We start from the raw sequence: 13,087 nt of genomic DNA on the forward strand, positions 1-13,087 counted from the left end.
ACTCCAAAACTTGAATCACAAAGTTTCCATCAATATAAAAGAAAAATCAATTCTCTACAGCTTGAGAGAAGAATCAATTGGTCAAGGTTGTATGAAGCTTTAAATGATCTCTGATGTACAAACTCCTAAGAACCAGGGTGGTGGTCCTATTCAAAATATAAATGATTACAGAAAGCTGTTATATTATGAAGTAACTTCCGGAGAGACTGGAAATGATGCATAAGAAACCTAATTTATTTTTCTCTTTCCTACAGCAGCAGAAAAATGAAACAGTTAGCCACCACACAGCTCAGATCCAGCTCTTATCTCTTAGCTACAATACTAGCAGATTCTGGCCAGAATTTACCTTATATTGTTCATGTCTTCACTTGGTCTGCTTCGATAACAAGAGAAAATATTTTTTTAAATCCTTTAATTGCAGAATCCTCTACTAAATTGTGCCGCTTCCTTCTCTGCAATAGGTCTAGCTACCACCTTTTCCTTTGTGTCTCCATAGCAACCACTAGAAGGCAGATTGGGGATCATTCTAACGCCTTGTCTGCTACAACAGGTTTTTAATCTCTCTCTCTCACTCTCTCTCTCATATCTTACTTCAGTTAACTTATTTCAGATAGATAAATAGACAAACAGACAGATAGATAATGTCGTTTTATTATTCCCAACCACAATTTTCACGGTAATACTTTCTGATCCAGAATTCATGAGCATTTCCTATTAAAAGTCATGTCAAATCCAAACTCCTGTGACTGATTTCCAAGCTTACATGTCGCTGCTCTGTCCATTACTATGCTATCATATCTTATTTAATAATCCAGTACATCTAATTCAGACAAGTCAGTATGCTACATCCTTACTAATTTTGTGTATATAAAAAGAGTATTTACAAAATAAAAGTAAAGAATAAAAAATGAAAGAAATACAACTAAGACTTTTACCCACCAATGATTACACAAAAATGTAACATCACCATTATCTTTCTGGCTGGTGTAGATGCTATTCCCTCCCCATTCTACTACAGGTAACTAGAATCCTGAACTCTGTTTTTATCCTTCTCTTGTTTTTCACTATAATTTTCCCACATAAAAGTATACTCCTAAACAATATTTTATTTATTTTTACATATTTTCAAATTATGTAAATAAAATCACACTATATTTCTTCTTCTAAAATTTGCTTTTATGGTTCAATGTAATCCTAAGGTTCATCAGTTTTCACTGGTGAGTAGTGTTTTTGTATGAATATACCACAACTCATTTATTCACTCTACTATGGGTGGACTCATGTTTTTTCCAGTATATTTTTTAATATAAACAATGCTACCACAAATATTCCTGATGCACATGGACAAGGGGTACATGCACATGGGCAACGAAATGGAATTGCTGGGTCATAAGAGCATCTTCAACTAAGGAGGCAATGACAAAATGTGTCCCACAGACCAAGCAGTAAACTATACTCTCATCAGTGTGGATATGTGTTATGACGGCTGGAAATTCCCACCTAAAATTGTTACTCTCAGACTTTGCTATATTTCCTAATTTTGTGGGCTCAAACGCTGTTATTACCTGGGTTACAACTGATCCATTTCTGATTACTAATGATACTTAGCACATTTTCATATACTTATTGGCCATTCCAGTCAGAGGTGGAAGTTTATGTCTTTTTCCACTTCATTTTCTGATTTCTTCTTAGAGGTTGGTAAAATTATTTACAAATACCCATTATTATTTTTATTTATATTCATTGACAATGATTTTTCTGGCTTGTGTCTTACATTTTCACTTTCTTCTTGAGGTCTTTCAATGAAAAGAGGATCTAAAGATCAAATGAAGTCAAATGTATCCTTAATGATTTCCTCCATGGAGCTTTAATATGTCTTGTTTAAAAAAATCTTCCCTACTTCAAGGTCATCAATACATTGTCCAAATCATTTCCTAATTTTTGGTTTGTATTTTTTTTTTGTGAGGAAGATTGGCCCTGAGCTAACAACCTTTGCCCATCTTCCTGTTTTTGCTTGAGCTAACATCTGTGCCAATCCTCCTCTATCATATGTGGGACTCTGCCACAGCGTGGCTTCACAAGTGGTGCCAGGTCCATGCCCGAGATCTGAATCCTTGAACCCCGGGTCACCAAAGCTGAGCACACAAACTTAACCACTATACCACCAGGGTGGCCCCCTCTAATTTTTAAAAATAGTTTTCCCTTTCACAGTTAAGTCTTTAATCCCCCTGGAATTAATCTTTTATATGAGGTGAGGTAGGACTCCAAACAAATGTTTCCCTATGTGGATAATCAGTTGTTCCACATCACTTAGTTTGAAAAAAAGAAAGAAAATCCATGCTAGCTCTTTCCGACATTTTCAGATATGAGGGCTTGTTTCCAAGTTCTCTGTGCTGTTCCACTGGCCTGCGTGTCTAACCCTGCACACAGCCAGACTTGCTTAATTACTGGAGATTTACATTGAGTTTTGTTATCTGATAAAGCCTAATTCCACTGACTTGTTTTTATTCTCCAAGAGTTTCTACCAAGCTTTGCCCTTTATTCCTCAAATATACCTGTGAATCAGTTAGTCACATTCCACAGACAGACAGACAAACAAAAAACAAACTATAGACATTTTGATTTCAATTATTCTATCTATCAATTCATGGAGAATGACATGTTAGCATTCCTGAGTCCTCCAGTCCATGAAAATGATATTCTCCCATTTATTGAGATAATTTTGTTTTTCCATAAATATGTATATTTTTCAACTACAAAGTTTTCACACCTCTTTGTTGGACTTGTTTTTTGCTCCTAGATTATTTTCTCCCTTCACTGTATTTCTATTTTGTTACCTTAAGTGAGCTCATTCATTTTCATCTAAAATTACGTTACCTAATAAGCTTAGATATTAATGTTCATCCTTGCTTCTTGTCTAATATGTTTTTAAGATGAAATTATCCCTCTACATAATACTTTAGGTGCCTCAAGCATGTCTTGCTATGTAGAATTTCTACTATTGTCACTTCAAAATATATTCTATTCTACTTTGCCATTTCTTATTTGACCTATGTGTTAGTTAGAAATACGTTTATTAATTTTCAAAGATATGACTTTTCTGGTTTTCTTTTTAGTACTGATTTCAACTTAATTGCATTTTGGTCATATTTTCTTCAAAGCTAATACATCATCAAATATTGAAAAAAATGTATTCTGCAGTTTTAGGTACAATATGCTATACATGTTCATTAGCTGGAGTTTGTAATAGGGTTCTTTAAATTTTCTACATGCTTACTGATGTTTTTCTCTGCCTGAGCTACCAAATAATGAAAGAGAGACGTTACTATCTCTTGTTATTATGATAAATTTGTCTATTTCTTCTGGTAGCTCTATTTTTGCTTCATACATTGGAATATAATATATGTCTTGTGACTTAATCTCCAGGAAGCCTTTTTAAAATAAAGTCTATTTTGACTGATATTAATATAGCCATACTTACTTTCTTTTAAATAGTATTTTTCTGGGATATCTTTTCCATCTTTTTAGTTTCAAAAATTCTATATCCTTATGATTTAGGTGTGTTACATTGCAAATAGTCTACAGATTTTTTTTTTAGTTTGGAGCATTTAGTCTACTCACATTCATCATGAATTAATGATATATATTTGGATTTATTTCTACATTTTTTCCTTTCTGCTTATCTCGCCTTTCTTTCTTTTTCTCTCCTTTCTTATTTTTTTCTTCCTTTTCCTCTTACCACATAGGTTGATAATCATTCACATTTTTTTTTACTTTTAGTGTAATTACTCTATAATTTTAAGATGTATACTTTACTTGGAAGAGTCTAAATTTGATCTGTATTCTAATTTAAATCCAGTCTCCTGCCCCAACTGTAAGGATAAGGCACATGTGCTTTTTATTGTTTGTTTTTCTGAAGTTTGTGTACATTCTGCCCCCCAGCATAAAGTATTCACATCCTGTGACATCTATGACTTTGACTTCCTTCAATGTCTAGAACTCTGCAAGAAGAAATTTCCAAATAGAAGCTAATGACAGTCTTATACATAGGAATTTATTCTGTCAAACTTCAGTTAGAATCATGTAATGCTAGCTAGCTTAAGACCAGGAAAAATAAATGACCAAATATGGAAATTGGTCATCAGAGATCCCATGCACATAGGCCAAATATGGTAATGGTGAAGTCACTTACTCTTGGTGACAATTATTGATAAATAACACCCTTAATATTAAAGTAGTTTACAGTTTTCCACGATTATTCTGTACAGAAGACATTATCAATATATATCAATTACTGGTTCTCCTCTCCTAATGGGCACTCATAATACTGAAGTTAGGTGGGGCTATGTGACTTGCTTTGCCCTACCTAACAAAACTTTGAAAGAAGTTGCCAGTGTAACTTCTCATTGGAAGCAATTTTCCATGCTGTTTGCCTCAGATTCTTGGCCATGGTGACACGAGTTTCATATGATACAGTCACAGGATAATGCTATCTCCATCAGCTTGGATCACCGAGGAAGCTGCCTGGAGAATAGCTGCCCTGAAGAGCTGCCAGACCCACAGTTAATCCCACAATCAAGGAATAAGCTTGTGTTAACACAGGGGCTTGGAGATTACTTATTGCTACAGTATAACTTAGCTGAAGCTGACTGATAATGTATGTAACTTAATTCCTATCCTATCAGGCAAAGTGGATATTATTTTTCCCCATGTGAGATATAAAGTTACTGAAACACGACAAAATTACCTCACTTTCAAGGTCATCCACTTCTAAGTATCAAGACCTGGAAGAGAATTTCTCTTACAAATAAAATTTCAGGCACACATAAGCTGACTAAATTGACAATGTGTCATTTCGTTAGAGCCCAGTATAATTCCTACTTAACACTTCACAAAAATGTTTGTAAAACAAAATCTCCATTGTAATACTTACTTGGAACTATAAATTCTATTTCTTCTGACACAGCGACTCCGAGTTTATTAGAGGCAAAGCAGCGGTATTTCCCTTGAAAGTGAGATATGTGCCCCTCATTTGGGATCTTGAATGTTCCTGAGTTGTTAGATACAATTATTTGAGGATCAGAGAGGTTAAAAGGCTTGTCATCCTTAGTCCACGTAAATCTGTAAGATAAAATGAAACTTAATAATCTTGAAAAATCGTAATATATTTCTTAAAGTATTGATTAAAAAAATGTATAGAAATGACAAAACCAAGACAGTTTATGGTAAAAAAAAAAAAAAAAAAAAAACCCACATATATTTAATGGAATATAATAAAATACAAATAAGGGCCTCAGAAGAATCTGAGAAATGTTACCAGCTCCTGTTAACTGAAACTTCACGTTCCACTAAAATTCATATGTTGAAGCCTAACCTCCAGTGTAATGGGATTAGGAGGTGGGGCCTTTGGAAGGTGATTAAGTCATGAGGTGGAGTCCGCATGAATGGGATTAGTGTCCTTAGAAAAGAGAGCACTCTTACTGTCTTCCTCCACGTGCTATGAACCAGGAAGCAGCCTTCACCAGACACCAACTCTGCTGGTGCCTTGATCTTGCATTTCCCACCCTCCAGAACAGTGAGAAATGAATATTCATTGTTAAAGCACCCAGCCTGTGGTATTTTTCTTATTGCAGCCTGAATGGACTAAAACTCAAGCCATAAAAAAGCTGTTACAGGGGCCAGCCTGGTGGCGTGCTGGTTAAGTTCGTGCACTCCACTTCCGCGGCCCGGGGTTCACCCTTTCGGCTCCCGGGCGTTGAACTATGCACCGCTTGGCAAGCCATGCTGTAGAAGGCATCCCACATATAAAATAGAGGGAGATGGGCATGGATGTTTGCTCAGGGCCAATCTTCCTCAGCAAAAAGAGGAGGATTGGCCACGGATGTCAGGTCAGGACCAAACTCCCTCAAAAAAAAAAAAGAAAGTTATTACAAACTGGAAGAATATAAGTTGAAGGCAGGCTTTGTTCTATTTTTAAATTAAAGTTATTTTTTAATTTTTCCAATTAGAAAGATAATGTAGGACTTTTACTAATATTCTGGAGACTATAATAAATATAAATATGTAATGTGTGTGTATGTGTATGTATAAAGATCACACTCAAAATTCAAAAACACACAAGTACTATTAAATTCGATCACATTTCCATCAATATTTTTAGATATATTTGCCACATATTTGAGACCACATGAATATATAATTTCAACAATTGAGTTTTTCCAGTTATTACAATGCTAGTAAAGACAGTTTTTATGACTATATTATCTTCTGTCATATGGTTACTATTTAAGTTGCTTAACCATTTTCATTTTTTCCCTTTTATAAGCAATACTATGGTAAACAGTCCCACATATTTGTTTTTTGGTGCTTGTCCAAATAATTCTCTAGGTCCAAACAGTTCTTCAGGCCAATTCCTTAAAAGTGAGATCAATAAACCAACAACATAAGAAAATTTTTATAGCTTTTATAAATGCTGCAGAATTGTTTTCTGGAAAAAATATACACAGTTAAATTCCCACTCCAGCATGTGACACTGTCAGATTTATGGATTGACAAGGCTGTAAAAAGCCTTTTTTAATCTTTATCAATCTAACAGACAAATAACGACTTCCCAGTTTGATTTTATTCAGCATTTTATATACAAGTGTGACCCATGTAAATTTGGGTATGTTTCAGGACACCAATTCTTACGCTGATGTATCTGATGATTCTTTCAACAGGAATAACAAACCTCCATGGGATACATGTATATCCCTGAGCTAACTTCTGTTGCCAATCTTTTTTTTTTTTCCTCAAATATTGGCACCTGAGCTAACAATTTGCCAACCCCTTTTTTTTCCTTTTTCTCCCCAAATCCCCCCCAGTAGATAGGTGTATACTTTTAGTTGTCTGTCCTTCCAGCTATGGCATGTGGGATGCCGCCTCAACATGGCCTGATGAGTGGTGCCATGTCGGCGCCCAGGATCTCAACCCACAAAACCCTGGGCTGCCGAAGCAGAGCGCACAAACTTAACCGCTCGGCCACGGGGCCGGCCCCTGGGACATATATTTTTGTTAGGAGCATGCCTGCCTTCTCCACCAGCAACTTCTTTCACTTCTCTCTCTCTATGTTTTATGTTTTCCTTCCAAAAGGATATGTACAATCTATTCTTTTAAATTCCACTATGTTGACTGGGATCACTTCACATATACAGAATGTTACATCGCCTTTTCATTCATTCCAATCTTCTTTTGTGATCCTAGACAGAATTTTATGGACACCTCCCCCAGTTGAGATCCTACATAGCTCTTGTTACATAGTTTTAGATATTGTTTTTCTTGATGTTGCTGTCACTGTTGAGATCGCTCAATCTGTTCCTTTTGCTATTGTGATGGATATGTTTCTCTTCTTGTTTTCTAATTATTTTCTAACTACTTTGTGTAGCATCTAATTAAGCTTTTTTAAAAAAGATTTATTTATAATTGACCACTTAATGCAACACTTCGTATTTATAAAAGCTTGTTTTTGTCCAATGTATTTTCTTGGATTTTCAGATAGAATATCAAATTAATAATAATATAATATTATTAATCATATTTTCTTAATATTTATAGTCTTTATTTTATTTTCTTACACAATTGTATTGGACATGACTCTAGAAAAATAAATAATGGTGTTAATAGTAGATACTCCATTCTTATTTCTGAATTTATTAGACATGTTAGTACATGCTAGTAGTATTTCACAATTAAACTCGATGCTGGATATTGACATGATAAATACATTTCATCATTAATCATCTCTGGTGATTGTATGATTTTATCTTTTGATATAATAATTTGGTTAATTAATATTAATATAAATCATAATATTGATCTATATTCACATTGATTGACTAAATTCTTCTTCATTCTGTATAATTCTATCCATATTTACATACACTGATAGAATATATTCTATTTGGTAAAATACAGAAATAATGATAATATAGCATGTTAATGATACACTAAGAATGATTTTTAAAATATCAAATCATCAGGCAATAATAATGTTAGTCACAATACAATTTCAAATAGTCAATTTTCATTAAATATGTATGTTCTTAATGGCTATAAAATAATTAAGCAAATCAATAAAATTATGTAGCTTTGCTGCCCATTTTAGAATCACCCAGAACTTTAAAATCTGAAATTCTCCCCACAGCTTCTTCCTCGTCACTCTTAATAAACACACATTTCTTTCTCCCTTCCAAAACACAGGAGGTACTTTGAAAGAACTTCATCACTGGTTATGATCACCTAGAGTAACAATTATTTAATTTAAAAACCCTGGATAGTAATATACCACACAGATAGTATTCTGCCATCCGGGATGACCAAATATTTCTATAACAACTTAAAAAAGGTAAAGTAACAACTTATTCACTGAATAAGATATGCGTCACATTTAAAGATATGCAATAATAAATATGTATAAAATACCGTTTATAACCGTATTAACTTTTGGCTTAATAATTGCTACCTTTCACTAAGTAGAATAAAGGATCTCCTGTTTTTTAGCCACCTTGTTCACTTGCAAGGTAAGGAATATTTCCACAGTGCCGAAGCCTATGCTAAATATTTAACATAAGAATTTATTTTATGGTAAAAATAATTTTGACTGGCAGAAGAACATATGAAAAATAACCAAACTTTATTTTTATAGACATGGCTACCACTCATTTGGTAATGTTTACCTTTAATTGTGTATAGATTTATAGACCAACAAGCATATAATGGTCAGAGCGAAAAAGAAGCAAAAAGACTCTATACATTTAAACCACTATATTTTTGATGGATTACTCACGTAGGTTCTGGATTTCCTTTAGCTTCACATTCAATTTGAAAATATTCATCGAAGGGAAAGGCCACTTGCACTTTTGACTGTTTTATGATGGTTGGAACCTGTTGAACTAAATATTAAAATATGTATTTAAAGAAAATGCTCTTCAAAAACTGAGTGAGGTTAATTTAGCTATAACATAAATACTAAATATACTTTCTATATCGATAAGTAAAAGAACCGTAAAAGAGTAAAAATTATAGAACAAATCTGACTTCACTGCAAAATGTATTTAATTCTAATACACTTCACTGACATCATTTCATGTTGCCATATATGTTTATTTTATTTAACTCCAGAAAAATGTGACAATTTTTGAAGCAGAATAAAAATTTCCATATCAACTTTAAAATATCTATTTTTAAATTATTGACATTTAGTCTATGTTGATGAGTATATGCATTTTTACTTAGCTCAGTTATTTTGATAGTTCTTTTTTTCTTTATAGTTTTCCAAGACATTATAATTAATTTATTGCTATTCAATTATTTCCTTCCATTGATATGTGATAACTTATTTAATAATTATCTTATTATTGGACAGAGATTTTTTTTTTACATTTTTCTCTTTCCAGGTAACATGTACTTCAATAGACATCCTCCAGCATATATATTTTTCCTTTATTGATGTAGTGACTTACAATAAATATCCAGGAATGACGCAAATGGTAATCACTCTGGATAAATGTTAATATCATTTCATGGAGGATATTTACCAGAAACGAGATATGTACAATACAGTGGTTTCCCACATTCTTGTCACCAATGAACACTAGTATTTAAAAATGAGGGGCCAGCCCAGTGGCATAGTGGTTAAGTTCACATGCTCTGCTTCAGTGGCCCGGGGTTTGTGGGTTTGGATCCCGGGAGCAGACCTACACACTGCTCATCAAGCCAAGCTATGGCAGCATCCCACATAGAAAACAGAGGAAGATTGGCACAGATGTTAGCTCAGCAATAATCTTCCTCATGCAAAAAGAGGACAGTTGGCAACAGATGTTAACTCAGGGCCAATCTTCCTTACAAAAAATAAAAGTAAAAATAAAAATGATAAAATATTTTACTAATTATTACAAAGGAAAATATAACCTCCTCATTCTCTTTATTTTTATTTTATTTCCATTTATGGGCATTTGTTGATGAGTTTATTACTTGTCATTTCTCATTTATAAATTTCTCTTTCATATCTTTTTCCCATTTAACCACTGGGGACTTGAGGTTAAGTTTCTTCCCCCCTTATAGAATTTAACACTAATAAACATTAATATAAAAATAATAGCTGATAAATAATGGCATTTTAATAAAGGATTCTACATATTCAAATACCTCCTCACCTTGTGATAAACTTAGCTGGTATTTGACAAGTTAAGTAACCTTCAAGACCAATTTAAAAAGTGGAGATGACTTCATCTCTCATGAAGTCAAGCAGCTCGATGGAATTTCTGAGAACTGTGACTATTAAGTAAGTGTACTAATGCTGAAGACACAAATTTGGATTAAGTTTGAAATAGGGCACAAATCATGATATATATAAAGATCTCCTGTCAATGAGCACTCAATAGTTTTCAAATTGATACCTTCCCATTTTAGGACAGTTCTTACAACTAAGGGGACAGGACCGAATTCATAAGGAAGTCCAAATGGTTGAGAAGCACAAGCCTGTCTTTGGCAAAGATGTTTTGAGAAAAGCAATTTGGAGCAATGCAGTGAGCCTAACTTACATGAGTAATATTCCACAGTGGAGTTATGAATAGGACCCTGAACCCCGAGACACCGAGCCAGGCCCTGAACCACTCTGTTTTCTCATTTGTAACATTAGGGATTCAGGCTATATAAATTGCTCTTAGACTTCTTGGCCTGAGGATCCCTTTACATTCTTAAAAATTACAGGCGAGGGGCCAGCCTCAGCTTGAAAAAGGCTGAGACATTTTATAGTCATTTCTGATGACTGTGGATATTGTTGTTGGATACTACAACAAAAATCAACAAGTGGTAGTTTCTTAAACATTTTTTGCAATATGGAATCTAAAACCATTTTAATAAACTTTTCATATTCTGCTATAGTAAAATGTTTTATCCATGGGTTCTTTTTAATCCGTACATGATTTTGTAACATCACACAATAATCATCAAATATTGGTTCTTTGAGTTATGCAGATCTTCCAAATACTGACACATTTCATTATATAATATCAAAAATTCACATTTGTTAGTATCTTCACTGATCTAACCAGAAAAGTCTTAAATGTGGGGAAGCTGTGAAGCTCCGAGTGGAGAATACAAGTTCTCCACAATTCTAATTTTTGCTTAAACACTCAAATTTTATCATTGACAACACATATTGCCAGTTGTTTCCCTTGAAGTAACAGGCTCACTTGGTTCATTTTGGGGAAAATATCTGCCATAAACCTGTCAGAGTAACCAAAATCTGTCTGTCAGTTGTACTTTTAAGTAAAAATGGCATTCAGCTTGGTGCTCAAACAATGACACAATCAGGGAACAGAGACTATCACAGGACTTTGTCACACAGCAGAATTACTTTATGTATATTTCCCAGTTCATCTCACAGAACATGCGTTAAGAAAAATATACTCAAGGATGGATATGTAAGAAAATCAATAATGTTTAACTGCTTCAACAAGGGTAATCTTAAGCAAAGCTATTTTGTTTTTACTTTTGTTTCTGTTTCACCGTGAGTATATGTCCGTGGAAAATACCTTGAGTACTGGTACATTTTGGTACCAATGTCTTGATCTGAGCTGGGGCAACAAGAGCTTTCCCACCATTGCTTTAGTGACATCAGTGCAAATGTCAATCCAGTGAAAGACAAAAATGGCATCATAGTATTATTATGAAATGTTTGATGTCTTAGACTGCCTGAATGAGTCTCTGGGACCCTGAGAGGGCCACAAATCACATTTTGAGCATTGACGGCCAGCCTAGAATAATAACTACATGCCATTGTCAATTTTAAAATTCAATTTTCTTTACCTTTCATCTGATAATTGAATTTTACTAGCTTAGGGACATTAGCCCAAGTTCAGTCTTTATCCCTTGGATATTCATAAACATTTTAACAACACGCAAAAACACTCCGATCTTCATTGACATTTACCTTGTTTCTGATTACTACTATTTCTAAGTAGATCAGGTCTTAAGCTTACTGTAAATTCATATTATTTAAATTTTACTACAGTTATAAATGGTGAGGGATGATGCACAATAGCAACAGTCCCTAAGATATCAGCTAATAACTTGTGAACAACTTGTTTATTAGAACATTATTCTTTCTGAAATTTGCTAAGGTTGTAAAGTCTCAGCAATAGCTAATTATTCAGGGGATGGAGCTAATAACCTTTGGGTGTTTATAAGAACATATATTCTACATTAAATCCCTTCTTCCATAATTAGGCCAATTACAGAGACACTAGCCTCGTTGACATTCAAATTGGATACCTGCCTTAGTTGCATTTGCTAGTGTGTGCTCTAGAGTACTGAAATAAATGGATAATATTCAGTTGTTCTGAAAACATGTCATTAATATTTTATAACAATTGTTGTCTAAGGACATTACTGCATGAAAATGCATGAGTAACTGAGACAACCAGAATAAAAATGTCTGCTATGGATTAATACACAATTTCACACCCTTCACCATTGATGAACTAAATAAGAAAAGACGGAGAGAAAATGTATATTCTAAGATTCTAAGAGAATATGGTCAGGAATCTCAGTGCATCTTTGTTGCTACTAGGGAAAAAAAGGTAAAATTGTTAACCCCTTTTCGCAAGGATCACCAAGAAACTTGCTCTTAATTTGTCATTGCATAGTCAAACCAAAAAAATCTATTAAAGATGAATTATTTCAGGGTCTTGGCCAGAATTTCGATAACTAGGCTGCTATATATTGTGTGTAGGCTAACAGAGTTCAGCTTGATATACAGAGAACCTTAAATCTGTACATCTGTAGAACAAGGAAGCAGAAATCCTGAAGAAGTGGGAATATTGAGACAGAGACTTGACCCTCTGTCAAGGATGGTAGAGAAGGAATTCTTAACTTGGGGTTGAACTACTAGTGCAAGGTTGCCCAAAGTGTGTGATGTGAAACTGCCACATCAAGTAATTTAAGGCAGCCCTCAGAAGACACATTATATTATACAGTAAGAGGGTTACTTCCCTTTCTATTCACATTCAGACTGTCTGAGTAGGTCAGAAGAAAATTTCAGTTC

General features: G+C 34.0%; 1 protein-coding gene across 26 annotated transcripts in view; it reads right to left on the reverse strand.

Annotated features, from left to right (window-relative positions):
- CHL1 (cell adhesion molecule L1 like) overlaps positions 1–13,087 on the reverse strand; it is a 211,558-nt gene that overhangs the window by 68,809 nt on the left and 129,662 nt on the right. For all 26 annotated transcript variants that reach the window (XM_070576746.1, XM_070576745.1, XM_070576762.1 and 23 more), the window contains exons 3-4: positions 8,825–8,930; positions 4,934–5,121 (exon numbers count right to left, since the gene is read on the reverse strand). In XM_070576746.1, the coding sequence (XP_070432847.1) occupies positions 4,934–5,121; positions 8,825–8,930 (294 nt within the window). The remainder of the gene's footprint in view (positions 1–4,933; positions 5,122–8,824; positions 8,931–13,087) is intronic.

The sequence above is a fragment of the Equus przewalskii genome, chromosome 15 (assembly GCF_037783145.1).
Source record: "Equus przewalskii isolate Varuska chromosome 15, EquPr2, whole genome shotgun sequence".
In the NCBI taxonomy this organism is placed as follows: Eukaryota; Metazoa; Chordata; class Mammalia; order Perissodactyla; family Equidae; genus Equus; species Equus przewalskii.